The sequence below is a fragment of the Mesoplodon mirus genome (assembly GCF_964341445.2).
Source record: "Mesoplodon mirus genome assembly, chromosome: X".
Classification (NCBI taxonomy): domain Eukaryota; kingdom Metazoa; phylum Chordata; class Mammalia; order Artiodactyla; family Ziphiidae; genus Mesoplodon; species Mesoplodon mirus.
Window position 1 is genome coordinate 59254415 of NC_138981.1, and position 17238 is coordinate 59271652.

Below are 17238 nucleotides of genomic sequence, written 5' to 3' on the forward strand. Positions count from 1 at the left end.
AGATATAATAGCGCTGTTGCTGTAAGCTTAAAAAGGAAATATAGAAGTATAGCCAAAAATGCACGTAAGTGATATTTGCTATCAATGATAAATCCTATCTCTAAAACACTGAGAGATGATTCTTTTCTAGGCTTTTCCCCTGATTTTATAACTTGAGAATATAACTGGGCTTTAAGGGGAGCAAGTTGACATACAATCTAGTTTCTCCCTTTTGGAGGCCTCAAAGTACATGGACTGCTCTTTGATCAGACTGCTTGTAGACACATCAGCTGTAGACCTTGATGCTTCGCATGAAGGCCATCCTGATTATTATTGTTTCAACCCAGCTGAAGCCGGCTGGTATGAATCACTAGGTATCTGCAAAGGAGACTGCAGCAGGTACCAAAATGATGACCTGTCCAAAGCTAATGCTGAAAAAACTAGTTTTCCTCATTCAGCCATATTTCCTATTTGTACTAAGGAGATGCGGAAGGATAGGCCATGTGCTGTAGTAAAGAAGTGATAGCTTAGAAGCCAGGTAAACATGAGTTGTAGTCTTGAGTTTGCCACTGTTTAGTTGGATGGCCTTAAGCAAGTCACTTAATCTCTCTGAACCTCAGATTCCTTATTTATGTAATAAAGGGATGAGGCTAGAATAGTGATATATAGGGGCCCTTCCAGCACTAATATCCTGAGTCAAAGTAACAGTCACAGTTGTATAAATGGGTTTTGTTGTTGTTGTTTTTAATAAATGGGTTTTAATAATACTACCTTTATATGGGGTTATATGGTATCTGAGAAGTTAAAAGAAGGAATATATGCAAGAGCACCTTGTGAAGGATAAAATATCATGCAGGTATTGTTATTAAAGCACTGTAAGCATTTTTACAAATATTCCCATTTGTCCCCTTTGGCAGAAAAGAGGGAGGAGGTATTCTGGTCTCTAGTAATGGAAGAATGGAGATAGATAAACTTGGATGGAGTGACTTGTCCAAGGTCATGCCAAGTATTAAATATAAGACTAGAGACCAAGGCTCCTAATTCCTAGCCTGGTATCCTTTATGTTACAATTTTTACCAGATCTTATCATTCTGAGATATAATATAACACTGAAATCAGTGCTAGAAGAATTATAGACTCTAAAGAATTCTCAACCCTGGCTGCACGTTAGAATCCCCCAGGGAGCTTTTAAACACAGGTTGCCTGGGACCCCACCCCCAGATATTCTGATTTAATTGGTCTGAGGTGGGACCTGGCCTTTTTGAAAAGCTCCCCAGAGATTTCTTATATGCAGCCAGGGTTGAGAACCACTGGCTTAAAGGAACCCCAGAGGTCTTTCATCTCGACTTCCCACTTCTTTTATATAAAGAATCTCTCTATTATAGTGGTTCTCAGCTATGGTGTTGGGACATGCTGGTGGGTTGCTAGCAGTTGTGATACACACACACGTATACACACACACCCCACATACATCATATTTGAGATTTTGTCTGTGGCAAGATCTTGCTCCCTCTCTTATATTCTGATCTGCGTCCTGGTGTGAGAGAAAATAGGATGAAGCTAAAGCTAGTGCACATGGCATTCGTGTGAATACATCTGTCATGTACATCATGACTGTTCTATAATACCACTCCCAGGTGTTTATCTAGCCTCTGCTTGCTTGAAAACAAGCAATCTAGTAGGGGGAGGCTCACAGTCGTGAGACAGGGCAGCCCATTGTATTCCAAGTAGGTGTTGGAAAGTTGTTCCTTGTTGAGCTGTCCTATAAATCATCCCCATGAGTCTTGGCTATGTAAAGTCTAATTATTCTTCCTTATGATAGCCCTTCAGACGCCACTCTTGTACTTTGGATAAAATAGAGACACATGGACAGGGTAATAGAGTGTTTTTGAGGCATATAATATAGATAAATGTGTAAATGGTCAGAGGACCATACCCAGCCTGTAGCAATCAACGGATCAATGTCATCCTGGCGAGGTGTCTCTAGGACATGTCATAGAACTCTGTCTTTTGCTCTGTCTTATTCAAAGAAGCAAAGTTAGGGTTTTTTTTTTTGTTATGTCCAGTGTTGGCAAAGGTGACTAAGGTGGGCATTCCTGTCTGTTGTTGTTAGGAGTATAGTTTGGCATACCTTTCTGGAAAGCAACTTGAAAATATGCATCAAAAGCCTTAAAAATGTTCCTATCCTTTGGCTCAATAATTATACACATAGGTATTTATACTAAGGAAACAGTCATTGATATGTAAAAAGATTTATAAATCTTTTTTGAGCATCAAACTATGTATCAGGCACTGCTTCTAGGTGCTGAGGATGCAATAAACAAGACAGGTAAAATCCTTGGCCTCATGAAACTGAAGACGTTCTTGTGGAGAGAGACTTATAGTGACCATAAAAACAAATAAAATAAATTTAGATGATAAGAGATAAAAAGAAAATATAGTCAAATCATAGAGAATGATGGGGTAGGAAAAGAGTACTTTGGACGAGTGTTTGGGAGAGGCCTCTCTGAAGAGGAGATATTTAAGCTGAGATCTGAACAAAGTGAAGGAGCAAGTCAGGAAAAAAATCAGAACATTTCAGGAAAAGGAAACAGTAAATGCAAAGGCCTCAGGGCAGGAATGAGCTTGGCTTATCAAGGAACAGCTGAAGAGGCCAGTGAGGCTGGAGGATACTGAGAAGTGGGAGAGTGCAGTACAAGGTCGGGTCAGAGGGGTAATCAGAGGCCTTGTCAATCATGGTAAGATTTGGATTGTATTTATGTACCAGGATATTTGCTGCAACATGATTTATAATGGCAAACAATTTCTTTCAGAACAATCTTAATATCTAATGTTAGGTGACTAGTTAAGTAAATTGACATTTCCACATGATGAAAGACTATATAGAATTGTTAAATATTAAAAATCATGGTTTTGATTTTCAGATTTTAAAAAGTACTATATATTATTCTCATAATGGGGGCGAGGGGGAAGATGTTTTAATGGTTTCTTTTACCCTCACAACTACACAACAGTGGTGATGGTTGTCCATATGAAACAGACTCAAGGGCTTGAGTTTAACTGTAAATGCAATATGAATCCACAAAGATATGACAAGGGGAAAAGAGCTACTGTGATTTAGGACTCATTAGCAGAACTATGGAGTTCATAACAAGGGAGGTGTTTGTCTCAATCTGCTTCACAATGGTCACACCACATTTAGAAAGTTATGCTCATTTCTGGATGTCACAATTAAAGATGAACTTGGACAAATTGGTATATAGCCAAGGTGGTGAGAATTCTTGGAAACCATGTCACGTGGTGAATCATTGAGGGAGCTAGGTATATTTAGCTTTGAGAGGATTTGGACAGAGTGGGACTAGGGAGTGAAAACGATGCTCAGGGTTTGAACATATATGCTGTGAAAGTGGGGTTAAATTGATTCCATGTCATTCCAGATGGCAGAATTTGGTCCTGAGGTCAGAAGTTATATAGAAACTGTTATCATCTCAGGATAAATAGAGCATTGGATAATAAGACCAGGGATGTTTGAGTGGGGCTTCATACATCAAATCAGGCTTTAGATGGTCACTGAGGTCTCCTCTGACTCTAATCCATCATTTTGTGAGCTCTGTCACCTGTATTTGTTCCAAGCCAAACTATCCTCACTTTCTTCCACCATTTCTCTTACAACATCACTTCCTATAATGCTGGTCACCCGCCCCCTTTTTGTTTAATTCCCTCTTTTTTTTTTTTTTTTTTTTTTTTGCGGTACGCAGGCCTCTCACTGCTGTGGCCTCTCCCGTTGCAGAGCACAGGCTCCGGACGCGCAGGCTCAGCGGCCATGGCTCGTGGGCCTAGCCGCTCCGTGGCATGTGGGATATTCCTGGACCGGGGCACGAACCCATGTCCCCTGCATCGGCAGGCGGACTCTCAACCACTGCGCCACCAGGGAAGCCCCTAATTCCCTCTTTATGAAGCACATACACACAGTGGACTCCTGAATGTGTGCACAAGGAAACATACTTATTGATAAAATGGGCTTAATATATGGAAAGCACTTAACACTGCCTGGCACACGGTGATGTCAGCTATTACTACTGCAGCCTTGTTGTAAGTGTGAAATATGGCACTATGAGGAGTATGGGTAAATTGTGGCATACTCATAGTGTGAAAATGAATGGAACAGGAGCTACATGCATCGATGGATGATAAAATACCATTTATATAAAGTTTAAAAGTGTGTAAGATAATTCCTCATATATTTTAAATAAGAACTCATATGTGGTAAAAAGACATGCATGGGATAATAAGCACCTAATTCAAGAGACTGCCCCTGGGAGGGAGGGAGGCAAATGGGATCAGGAAAGCGTAGACAGGAGGCTTCAGTTCTATCTGTATTTTACTCATCAAGGGAGGGTTGGGAACATGAGTGGGGTTTTTTTCTTGTCTATGCTTTTTATATGCCTAAAAAAAATTATGGGGCCCTAAAATAGGATATATCATTTCAAATTGACTCTGACTGACCCAGAGTTTACTGAAACACTCTCCCTATGATTTCTGAACTCCAAATTTCTGCCTGACTGACTTGCTTTTGACAGCCATTTCACACTGTTGACTCATGAAGCTTGCTGACACCTCAAATCCATAGTCCCTTTTTGCACAAACTACTGTTTTTTTGGCTTTACCGCACACCTTGTGGGATCTTTTATTTTTTTTTAAGATCTTTATTGGAGTATAATTGCTTTACAATGGTGTGTTAGTTTCTGCTTTATAACAAAGTGAATCAGTTATATGTATACATATGTCCCCATATCTCTTCCCTCTTGCGTCTCCCTCCCTCCCACCCTCCCTATCCCACCCCTCTAGGTGGTCACAAAGCACCGAGCTGATCTCCCTGTGCTATGCGGCTGCTTCCCACTAGCTATGTATTTTATGTTTGGTAGTGTATATATGTCCATGCCACTCTCTCACTTCGTCCCAGCTTACCCTTCCTCCTCCCCGTATCCTCAAGTCCATTCTCTAGTAGGTCTGCGTCTTTATTCCTGTCTTGCCCCTAGGTTCTTCATGACCTTTTTTTTTTTTTTAGATTCCATATGTATGTGTTAGCATATGGTATTTGTTTTTCTCTTTCTGACTTACTTCACTCTGTATGACAGACTCTAGGTCCATCCACCTCACTACAAATAACTCAATTTCATTTCTTTTTATGGCTGAGTAATATTCCATTGTATATATGTGCCACATCTTCTTTATCCATTCATCTGTCGATGGGCACTTAGGTTGCTTCCATGTCCTGGCTACTGTAAAGAGAGCTGCAATGAACATTTTGGTACATGACTCTTTTTGAATTATGGTTTTCTCAGGGTATATGCCCAGTAGTGGGATTGCTGGGTTGTATGGTAGTTCTATTTTTAGTTTTTTAAGGAACCTCCATACTGTTCTCCATAGTGGCTGTATCAATTTACATTCCCACCAACAGTGCAAGAGGGTTCCCTTTTCTCCACACCCCCTCCAGCATTTATTGTTTGTACATTTTTTGATGATGGCCATTCTGACTGGTGTGAAATGATATCTCATTGTAGTTCTGATTTGCATTTCTCTAGTGATTGATGATGTTGAACATTCTTTCATGTGTTTGTTGGCAATCTGTATATCTTCTTTGGAGAAATGTCTATATAGTCTTCTGCCCATTTTCGGACTGGGTTGTTTGTATTTTTTGATATTGAGCTGAATGAGCTGCTTGTAAAATTTGGAGATTAATCCTTTGTCATTTGCAAATATTTTCTCCCATTCTGAAGGTTGTCTTTTGGTCTTGTTTATGGTTTCCTTTGCTGTGCAAAAGCTTTGAAGTTTCATTAGGTCCCATTTGTTTATTTTTGTTTTTATTTCCATTTCTCTAGGAGGTGGGTCAAAAAGGATCTTGCTGTGATTTATGTCACAGAGTGTTCTGCCTATGTTTTCCTCTAAGAGTTTGATGGTGTCTGGCCTTACATTTAGGTCCTTAATCCATTCTGAGTTTATTTTTGTGCGTGGTGTTAGGGAGTTTTCTAATATCATTTTTTTACATGTAGCTGTCCAGTTTTCCAAGCACCAGTTATTGAAGAGGCTGTCTTTTCTCCACTGTATACTCTTGCCTCCTTTGTCAAAATTAGGTGACCATATGTGCGTCGGTTTATCTCTGGGCTTTCTATCCTGTTCCATTGATCTATGTTTCTGTTTTTGTGCCAGTACCATACTGTATTGATTACTGTAGCTTTGTAGTATAGTCTGAAGTCAGGGAGCCTGATTCCTCCAGCTCTGTTTTTCTTTCTCAAGATTGCTTTGGCTATTCGGGGTCTTTTGTGTTTCCATGCAAATTGTGAAATTTTTTGTTCTAGTTCTCTGAAAAATGCCATTGGTAGCTTGATAGGGATTGCATTGAATCTGTAGATTGCTTTGGGTAGTAGAGTCATTTTCACAATGTTGATTCTTTCAATTCAAGAACATGGTATATCTCTCCATCTATTTGTATCATCTTTAATTTCTTTCATCAGTGTCTTATAGTTTTCTGCATACAGGTCTTTTGTCTCCTTAGGTAGGTTTATTCCTAGATATTTTATTCTTTTTGTTGCAGTGGTAAATGGGAGTGTTTCCTTAATTTCTCTTTCAGATTTTTCATCATTAGTGCATAGGAATGCAAGAGATTTCTGTGCATTAATTTTGTATCCTGCTACTTTACCAAATTCATTGATTAGCTCCAGTAGTTTTCTGGTAGCATCTTTAGGATTCTCTATGTATAGTATCATGTCATCTGCAAACAGTGACAGCTTTACTTCTTCTTTTCCCATTTGGATTCCTTTTATTTCTGTTTCTTCTCTGATTGCTGTGACTAAAACTTCCAAAACTATGTTGAATAATAGTGGTGAGAGTGGGCAACCTTGTCTTGTTCCTGATCTTAGTGGAAATGGTTTCAGTTTTTCACCATTGAGGCCAATGTTGCCTGTGGGTTTGTCATATATGGCCTTTATTATGTTGAGGAAAGTTCCCTCTATGCCTACTTTCTGCAGGGTTTTTATCATAAATGGGTGTTGAATTTTGTCGAAAGCTTTCTCTGCGTCTATTGAGATGATCATATGGTTTTTCTCCTTCAACTTGTTAATATGGTGTATCACATTGATTGATTTGCATATATTGAAAAATGCTTGCATTCCTAGGATAAACCCCACTTGATCATGGTGTATGATCCTTTTAATGTGCTGTTGGATTCTGTTTGCTAGTATTTTGTTGAGGATTCTTGCATCTATGTTCATCAGTGATATTGGCCTGTAGTTTTCTTTGTGACATCTTTGTCTGGTTTTGGTATCAGGATGATGGTTGCCTCGTAGAATGACTTTGGGAGTGTTCCTCCCTCTGCTATATTTTGGAAGATTTTGAGAAGGATAGGTGTTAGCTCTTCTCTAAATGTTTGCTACAATTCGCCTGTGAAGCCATCTGGTCCTGGGCTTTTGTTTGTTGGAAGATTATTTATCACAGTTTCAATTTCAGTGCTTGTGATTGGTCTGTTCATATTCTCTGTTTTTTCCTGGTTAAGTCTCAGAAGGTTGTGCATTTCTAAGAATTTGTCCATTTCTTCCAGGTTGTCCATTTTATTGGCGTATAGTTGCTTGTAGTAATCTCTTATGATCCTTTTTATTTCTGCTGGGTCAGTTGTTACTTCTCCTTTTTCATTTCTAATTCTATTGATTTGAGTCTTCTGCCTTTTTTTCTTGATGAGTCTGGCTAATGGTTTATCAGTTTTGTTTATTTTCTCAAAGAACCAGCTTTTAGTTTTATTGATCTTTGCTATCGTGTCCTTCATTTCTTTTTCATTTCTTTCTGATCTGATCTTTATGATTTCTTTCCTTCTGCTAACTTTGGGGGTTTTTTGTTCTTCTTTCTCTAATTGCTTTAGGTGCAGGGTCAGGTTGTTTACTCGAGATGTTTCCTGTTTCTTAAGGTGGGATTGTATTGCTATAAACTTCCCTCTTAGAACTGCTGTTGCTGTATCCCATAGGTTTTGGGTCATCGTGTTTTCATTGTCATTTGTTTCTAGGTATTTTCTGATTTCCTCTTTGATTTCTTCACTGATCTCTTGGTTATTAAGTAGTGTATTGTTTAGCCTCCATGTGTTTGTATTTTTTACAAATCTTTTCCTGTAGCTGACATCTAGTCTCATAGTGTTGTGGTCAGAAAAGATACTTGATACGATTTCAATTATCTTAAATCTACCAAGGCTTGATTTGTGACCCAAGATATGATCTATCCTGGAGAATGTTTCATGAGCACTTGAGAAGAATGTGTATTCTGTTGATTTTGGATGGAATGTCCTTTAAATATCAATTAAGTCCATCTTCTTTAATGTATGATTTAAAGCTTGTGTTTCCTTATTTATTTTCATTTTGGATGATCTGTCCATTGGTGAAAGTGGGGTGTTAAAGTCCCCTACTATGATGGTATTACTGTCGATTTCCCCTTTTATGGCTGTTAGTATTTGCCTTATGTATTGAGGTGCTCCTTTGTTGGGTGCATAAATATTTACAATTGTTATATCTTCTTCTTGGATTGATCCCTTGATCATTATGTAGTGTCCTTCTTTGTCTCTTGTAATAGTCTTTATTTTAAAGTCTATTTTGTCTGATATGAGAATTGCTACTCCAGCTTTCTTTTGATTTCCCTTTGCATGGAATATCTTTTTCCACCCCCTCACTTTCAGTCTGTATGTGTCCCTAGGTCTGAAGTGGGTCTCTTGTAGACAGCATATATATGGGTCTTGTTTTTGTATCCATTCCACCAGTCTATGTCTTTTGGTTGGAGCATTTAATCCATTTGCATGTAAGGTAATTATCGATATGTATGTTCCTATTACCATCTTCTTAATTGTTTTGGGTTTGTTATTGTAGGTCATTTCCTTCTCTTGTGTTTCCTGCCTAGAGAAGTTCCTTTAGCATTTGTTGTAAAGCTAGTTGGGTGGTGCTGAATTCTCTTAGCTTTTGCTTGTCTGTAAAGGTTTTAATTTCTCCATCAAATCTGAATGAGATCCTTGCTGGGTAGAGTAATCTTGGTTGTAGGTTTTTCTCCTTCATCACTTTAAATATGTCCTGCCACTCCTTTCTGGCTTGCAGAGTTTCTGCTGAAAGATCAGCTGTTAACCTTATGGGGATTCCCTTCATGTTATTTGTTGGTTTTCCCTTGCTGCTTTTAATATTTTTCCTTTGTATTTAATTTTTTTTCTTTTTTTAAAAAGAAGTACTTTTTATTAATTAATTAATTTATTTATTTATTTTGGCTGCATTAGGTCTTCATTGCTGTGAGTGGTCTTTCTCTAGTTGTGGCGAGCAGGGGCTACTCTTCGTTGCAGTGCACGGGCCTCTCGTTTTGGTGGCTTCTTTTGCTGTGGAGCATGGGCTCTAGGCATGCAGGCTTCAATAGTTGTGTCACGTGGGCTCAGTAGTTGTGGCTCACGAGCTCTAGAGCGCAGGCTGAGTAGTTGTGGCACACGGGCTTAGTTGCTCAGCGGCATGTGGGATCTTCCCAGAACAGGGCTAGAACCCATGTCCCCTGCATTGGCAGGCGGATTCTTAACCACTGCACCACCAGGGAAGCCCTGTATTTAATTTTTGATAGTTTGATTAATATGTGTCCTGGCGTGTTTCTCTTTGGATTTATCCTGTATAGGACTCTTTGTTCTTCCTGGACTTGATTAACTATTTCTGTTCCCATATTAGGGAAGTTTTCAACTATAATCTCTTGAAATATTTTCTCAGTCCTTTTCTTTTTCTTATCTTCTTCTGGGACCCCTATAATTCTAATGCTGGTGCGTTTAATGTTGTCCCAGAGGTCTCTGAGACTGTCCTCAGTTCTGTTCATTCTTTTTTCTTTATTCTGCTCTGCAGTAGTTATTTCCACTATTTTATCTTCCAGGTCACCTATCCGTTCTTCTGCCTCAGTTATTCTGCTATTGATCCTTCTAGAGAATTTTTAATTTCATTTATTGTGTTGGTCATCATTGTTTGTTTGCTCTTTAGTTCTTCTAGGTCCTTGTTAAATGTTTCTTGTATTTTCTCCATTCTATTTCCAAGATTTTGGATCATCTTTACTATCATTTTTCTGAATTCTTTTTCAGGTAGACTGCCTAATTCGTCTTCATTTGTTAGGTCTGGTGGGTTTTTGCCTTGCTCCTTCATCTGCTGTGTGTTTCTCTGTCTTCTCATTTTGCTTAACTTACTGTGTTTGGGGTCTCCTTTTTGCAGGCTGCAGGTTCGTAGTTCCCGTTGTTTTTGGTGTCTGTCCCCAGTGGCTAAGGTTGGTTCAGTGGGTTGTGTAGGCTTCCTGGTGGAGGCGACTAGTGCTTGTTTTCTGGTGGATGAGGCTGAATCTTGTCTTTCTGGTGGGCAGGTCCACATCTGGTGGTGTGTTTTGGGATGTCTGTGGCCTTTTTATGATTTTAGGCAGCCTCTCTGCTAATGGGTGGAGTTGTGTTCCTGTCTTTCTAGTTGCTTGGCATAGGGTGTCCAGCACTGTAGCTTGCTGGTCGTTGAGTGAAGCTGGGTGCTGGTGTTGAGTTGGAGATCTCTGGGAGATTTTTGCCATTTGGTATTACGTGGAGCTGCGAGGTCTCTTGTGGACCAGTGTTCTGAACTTGCCTCTCCCACCTCAGAGGCACAGCCCTGATGCCTGGCTGGAGCACCAAGAGCCTGTCATCCACACGGTCATGTGGCTATAGGTAGGAGGCCTCAGTTCCTTGCCACATGGATCTCTCCTTAGGGCTGCTTGATTGTCCTCATGACATGGCAGCTAGCTTACCCCAGGATGAGTGATCCAGCCCTCGGTCCCCAGGACTGTCGTGGCTTCGGCTGCTGGGGCCCCTGTAGAGCCGGCAGCCTCAGTGAGGCCACCCTCCGCTTGGGCTCCGGGGCAGTTCAGTGACGGCGGAGGGAAGAGACCGTAAGCCAGGAGTTCCAGCTCTGTGGAAAGGCGGGCTTCATTCTTGCTTGTGGGATCTTAGTTCCCCGACCAGGGATTGAACCTGGGCCCTTGGACCATCGGCAGTGAAAGCTTCGGGTCCTAACCACTGGACCGCCAGGGAATTCCCTGCACCAAACTACTTTTAAGCCAGATCTCCCCCCCGCAACATTATATTTATATGGCTGATTTGGGGGGAACTTAATGCCAGACTTACATTTATCCCTGTTATAACTTTTCTGTCTAATTCCAGCCCATAATTCCAGCCAGTCAAAATATTTTTGAATTGTGATTCTATTATCTTACATATTCATCATCCTTCCAGCCTTGTGTCATTGTTACAGCTGATAAATATGCCTACCTTGTAGACTGGCTATGAGATTCAAATGAGATTTTTCATTTCTATATATGAAAGTACTCAGAAAACTGTAAAGTGCTATACAAATGTAAATGATTTTATTTCATATCATCAGTGATTTATTAAAATGTTGAATGATTAAACTGCTGAGGACAAAGCCCAGGCTGACACTAAACAAACTGTAGAAATGTGAGTTGGATGAAAGTACAGCTTGGTAGATCTAAAGATACTGAGCAACTATACTCAGTCCTTAAATATGCCTAATTCTACTACCATTCACCTCATAGTTCTTCACTTTGGCCATAAAATCACCATGAGGATCTTTGTCAGTTACCCTTCATTATTATGGTATCCATCCAATCCATCTTTCAAGTACACTATCCCAAAAGTGTGGCATGACTTGTTCTTAGAAAACCTATGGGGGTTCTTAGTGATCATTGTTTCACTAAAGAGAGGACTGAGGAGATAGAAGCTTAGTAAAGTTGATGGTACTTTCCAGTTTTTCTAGAATGGCCTGAGAATGAAGGGAAGGTACTTCAAACCTAGTCTTCTGACTCAGTAATGTGTCTTTCTACAAACCTGCTTTGCAGTGTTCCTGCAAGGGCTGGTGTGGGAACAAGCAGTGTGGGTGCCGGAGACAGAAGTTGGACTGTGGCGCGGACTGCAGCTGTGACCTCACAAAGTGTAGGAACCGTCAGCAACGCAAGGTAGGATCGGTGCTGCCGTCCCTCACCATCCTTTCAGATCTCCCAGCAGTTTCTGCCCTTTTCTTCTACCTTCCTTCCTGAAAGCCAGAGTCTCCTGCACAGCCCTTCCTACCCTTCTTCCCTCTGCAACCAGAAAAAGACATTTTGCTTCTCAGTCCTTCTTCCTTGCTGCTAGCCTGTCCACACAGCCCCTTCAGAAGCCACAGCCTCTCCCAGGAGATTCCCAGATATGCAATTCCCCACCCCTAGCCTTGGCTGTAAAAGTTCTGTACAGTGTCTAAGGCACAAGCAAGGAACAGCAGAGCAAGCATTTACAGGCATACAGCCATGCAGGATCAAACTAGTCCAGAGGCTTAGCTGGAATTGTAAGGGCCACGTGCTGAGGTAGCAGCTTCCAGGAAGGAAGTTAATCCTTCTGACATCTTGAGACATTAGTTACTTAGACCTTCTCCATGGGAACCAGCTATTCCGTGGCTCTAGGAAAAGACCCACAGGAACCTGGTCTTTCTGATATTCACTGTTCTGAGCCAAGTTAACTGTAGCCGTTCTTATATTGCTCCCAGGGATAGCAAACTCAGGGAAACAAAATGTGTACTGAGAAGTGCAGCACCAAGCAGGTCAGATGCCCGAACTTGCCTTATGCCTACCTGTGCCCACGGCAAAAGCTCATTCCTACTGCTCTCTGTGTGATACACAGGAATGTTAACAAGACTAGTTCACCGTGCATTTCTTAACCATCTATATGGGCGCAGTTTTGCCCTGGGTCTTCCATTAAAAAAACTTCTGAGGTAGGTAATCATTAGAGGACTAAAGTGGCAAGCTAGAGGTCAGGCTAAGAACTGTCGAAGTAGCATTGCAGAAGGACCTTCAGGATTCTCTGTGCCCATGCTTTTCTCAGTTTGGGTTCTAGAGTCTTATAGTGGCTCCATGGAAGTGCTTCCAGGCACAGCCTGTGCTTGTGGTTCAGCTCAGTTTGACCCGGTGCCAACCAAAGCAACTTCCTCTTTAGTTGTTTATATATCGAGTTTCCTCTTAGAATTTCAGTTGGAAAACCACTGATCTAGTCCAATACTGCCATTTTACAGAGAAGGAAACTAAGGCCCAGAGATAAGCTTAAGTGACTCAGTGTGATATTATACAGCTGCTCATGGCGGCTAAGATTAGACCTCAGGCTTCCTGACTCTTAATCCAGTTCAGTTTCCATGACAACAGGCTATAATTCTAATCCAAGCTCTACCACAGAGTCGCCTTGTTACCTAAGCAACTTCTCTCTCTTGGCCTCAGCTTCCTCTCTGAAAGGAAGACCAATACAGGCAACATTCTGTAGAAATGCTAAAAAGTATATTGTAGACTGGGGAGGGGAGAGGATTAATCAAAGAAATGACCAGGGCTCAGCCTTGTTTTAAACCTTGCCTCATGATGTCTCCTGTGCCACTCTCCTACCCAGTCCTTTGCCTTCAGAGGCTACCTTTCAGCACTGTGATCTCCCCAAGCAGGGTCACCCTAAGACCTGCTTACACTGACTGATGAGGCCCTCAGAGCTGGTACCTCACTGGCTGAAGAGGAGCAGACTGATTGTGTAACCCTAGTAGGTGAATTTCTAATATCCTTGTCTGCTTGATTCTCAGGATAGCTTGGGCACTGTTGAGTGGACTCGGGATTCTGAAGGCTCCTTCAAACTGGAGGATCCCACAGAGGTGACCCCAGGATTGAGCTTCTTTAACCCTGTCTGTGCCACTCCCAACAGCAAGGTAGGTGGCCTAAAAGCCAGGTGTTTCCAAATGTATCAGCGTCCGTCTCTGCATTAGCGCTGACAGAGAGCTGTGGGAGAAAAGGAGGTAAAAGTACAGTCAGCTTGCTGGGAACTGGGAACCGGGCATCTGCTAGAGTCTGGTTTTTTCAACAGAGCTATTTGGGGGGTCACCTCATACCACTGGGAGTGTGCTAAACATCTGTAGTGGCTAGGCTGCATCAGCCTCTGTCCCTACCCCAGATCTAGTCATATAGCTGTCTCTGTCCTTCCTAGATCCTGAAAGACATGTGTGATGTGGAGCAGGTGCTATTAAACAACACGGCTCCAGGTGCCTCCTTCCTTGGCCTCCCAGAGTCAAAACATGTAGCACCAGAATCCCAAGAAAATAAAGCTCCAGGGAAGAAAAAGAAACGAGCTCTGGCCAACAATATCAGCTTCTTCTCTGGCTGCTCCCCCATTGAAGAAGAGGCCCACTGAAGTTGGACTCATCATATCCACCCTGGTCTGGCTTGGGAGATGCCTTCAGGTTGCAGCCAAAAGGGGTTTTTTTTCACGATTCCTCTTGATTTCAGGTTTCTTGCTGTTGAAAAAAGGAACAGCACGTTACTGAAAAAGAGGGAACCTTTGTTGGATGTTGGCAACTTCGTGTCCAGCCCCCCAGCCCCTGACGACTACTCTCCTCTCCAGAAGGGTGCTAAGCTACCTGCTGAAGAGAGAACCAACTGACCTTCCTGATGACTCATGAGGAACCAGTCCTCAGTACAATCTAGCTCTCTCTTACTCATGAGCAGTTAGGGCTGTCTCCCAGTGGGAAGGAGGCCAAGGCTGTCTTATCTTTAGGTTGTCTCAGTTTCATGGCAGAGCCTAGCCTAGGTCGGAGGCCTGGCACAGATCTTCATGCCACCTCCAGAATGGCGCTGGGATCTTTCTTGTCTCTGGATTTCAAGTGTTTTAATAGTACACTCATTGTCTTTCAAGTTGCTGAGGTAATTGAAATCTTTTTAAATGTTAATGTTAAGTAAATAAATAAATCTTAGTCCATCTGCTGTTTGGAAAGAGTCTTCTGTGCTAGAGGGAGAAACACAGTTTCAACCTGTGTTCCTGTGCCCCTGGGAACGCTATTAAGGAAAGTCAGTGCAAGGGCCCAAGCCCCCCACTGCCTTGTAGCAGCCCTCATCCCCTGAGGGGAGTATGGAGCAGCAAGTCATGTGTCTTCATGTTGCTCTGTTATCTCAGGAGGTTAGAATAATGCTAGTAAGGCCAGTGGCCTGACCTTCACTGTAGAGGCTGCCTGACCTCCAGATCTAGGAGGAAGGAACCATATTTACCAAGCATCTCCATGTGCTTGCCGCAATTTTATTTGCTCCTCACAAAAAAGTTCAAGGTGAATAGGTCTCATTTTGCAGATGAGAAAACTGAGATACAAAGACGTTAAGTCACTTCACTAAAGTCACAAAGTTAACGAGTAATCGAGCTAGGACTTGAACCCAGGTCTGACACCAAAAGTTCTTAGCTGACTCTAGATCGGCAGCCTGCGGCCTGATTTGGAGTCGCCTGGGCATGGGATCGTACTGCTGCCCAGCCCCCGGACAGCACTGCACTTACACCCTGCTTCCTCCTTTGAAAGGGAAGAGGATGAGCGTGGCTTACTCCTCACTCTGCATCTGGGTTCTTCATCTCTGCTTAAGGCGAAAAGGGAGCCAGCCCTGGCCCTGCAGGCTTCTCAGGAGTTCACAGGCCCTGAGCGTCATATGCATGCATTCTGAATACCAGCCCCCTGCCCCGAACAAAGCTCCCAAAGTACACCCCAGAATTTGGCACATGAAAGCCAAGACTCCTCCAGAATCCAACAGAGTCCAAGCAAAGGAAACTGAAGGACAACCTGCCTAGAGCGAAGCCTTTGGAACTAGGTGACCCTGCAGCCCTTTCTGGCCTCCTGCCAGCAAGCAGCCCTGCTTCTCTTTGCATTTTAATGCCGAGGGAGCAAGGGAGCCTTTGCCATTGCCAACTAGAGCCTCTGGATACAATGGGAAGGCAGAGAAGGAGGGGGCAGGCTCTTGGCCTAAGAGAGCAGGTCTTCCTTCTCACTGTTCCAAATCCAGTGCGTTTGGGGGGAGGGGTAAATGAGCTTATCCCCAGAGAAGACGTTCTTTCCCACCAACACTGCACTAGCCCCCAGGCATCGAGTCACTGTCTCAGCCAAAAGGTTGAGAGGGAAGGTCAATCAAGCCAGCCCCCAGTCCCTGGCCCACCCAGAGCCCTGTGCTTTAGCACTAAGCTGACTCTACGGCCTGCTGGCCATCCCTCCCCTGCTGATGGTGTGGTAAAAGTGCCTTTTATATGTGTTCATCTTCCAAAAGCCAGTGACCATACCACTATACACTCCTCAAATGATTCTTGGAAAGAGACGGTAGATGCCTTGGGGTCAAAGCAGCGAAAAAGATACAAATCTCAGCACATCTTGAATGAGCATCTCCTTTCTGGGGTGAGGGGGAAAGGGAAGGGCTGCTAGTACCACCCAGGCCCCATAAGGCCCACGGAGACCCCTGGTCCAGAAACTGGGTGAAACAAGAAGTGGCGTGCAAATCTGAGTTCCCTTCTAGATGCACCTTGCAGAAGCGGAAGCAAGATCCCAAGAGGGAAGGGAGGCTGATGAATTAAGGCTGTCCTCCCAGGGAGCTTGAGACTGGATGCTAGACTTCCTCGCACACATACACACCCCTTTCCAGGGGGCTGGCTGGGCCCCTTCTCCTCACTGCCAAGTTGCAAAGTTGTGTGGTCACCTCCCCCCAGCTTCCCGCCCGCCCGCGCCCTCAGCCCTCGCCTCCCTGAGCCGGGACAAAGCCCCAGCAGTGACTAAGAGAACAGGAGGAGGGACAGAGGGATGGGGAAAGCTGCACAAAGGAATTCCTCACCCCAAGCCCCCTGACCGGCAGCGAGTAAAGAAGCAGATCTGCTCGCCCTCCCCCTGCCCCCCCTCCCATCTGCCCACCCGACCAGGCACGGACACCACAGGCCACAGAGCAGCTGCAGGCCTTGGGAGAGGACCCGCACAGCCTCCTGTAGGTGGCAACAGTGCCACCTGTTTGACTGGTGGGGCTGAGCCTGGAAGAGGGAGGAGGCTGACAACTTGGAGAGGACCTGGGAAACAGTGCAGTGCACAGCAGAGGGCGGAGAGCAGAGCGGACCTGCTGCTGAGAAAAGGTGTGAGGGCTCGGGAAGGCTGGGGGCCACAGGCGGGAGTGGCAGGGCCAAGACCGGCTCCTGCCGGCAGGGATTGGGCCCAGGGATTGAGCAGCACCCCTGGTCAGCTCCCCTGATTGGAGTTTTCTGGCTGCTCAGATCCTGACCCCATCCTACAGACAGCTTCTGGAGGGAGGTGGGACCCGGACGGCAGAAGTTATGGCTGGAGCCCGAGGCAGGCTACTACCACTCGGTCCCAGCATGGGAAGAGGCAGCGGACCTCCCTCTGGGTTGGC

The 17238-nt window shown here is 43.5% G+C and overlaps 1 protein-coding gene across 2 annotated transcripts in view; it reads left to right on the forward strand.

The window, feature by feature from the left end:
• KIF4A (kinesin family member 4A) overlaps positions 1-14800 on the forward strand; it is a 129177-nt gene extending 114377 nt beyond the window's left edge. For both annotated transcript variants that reach the window (XM_082609877.1, XM_082609878.1), the window contains exons 29-31: positions 11890-12006; positions 13635-13757; positions 14033-14800. In XM_082609877.1, the coding sequence (XP_082466003.1) occupies positions 11890-12006; positions 13635-13757; positions 14033-14236 (444 nt within the window). In that variant the 3' untranslated portion in view covers positions 14237-14800. The remainder of the gene's footprint in view (positions 1-11889; positions 12007-13634; positions 13758-14032) is intronic.
• Positions 14801-17238: the final 2438 nt, after the last annotated feature.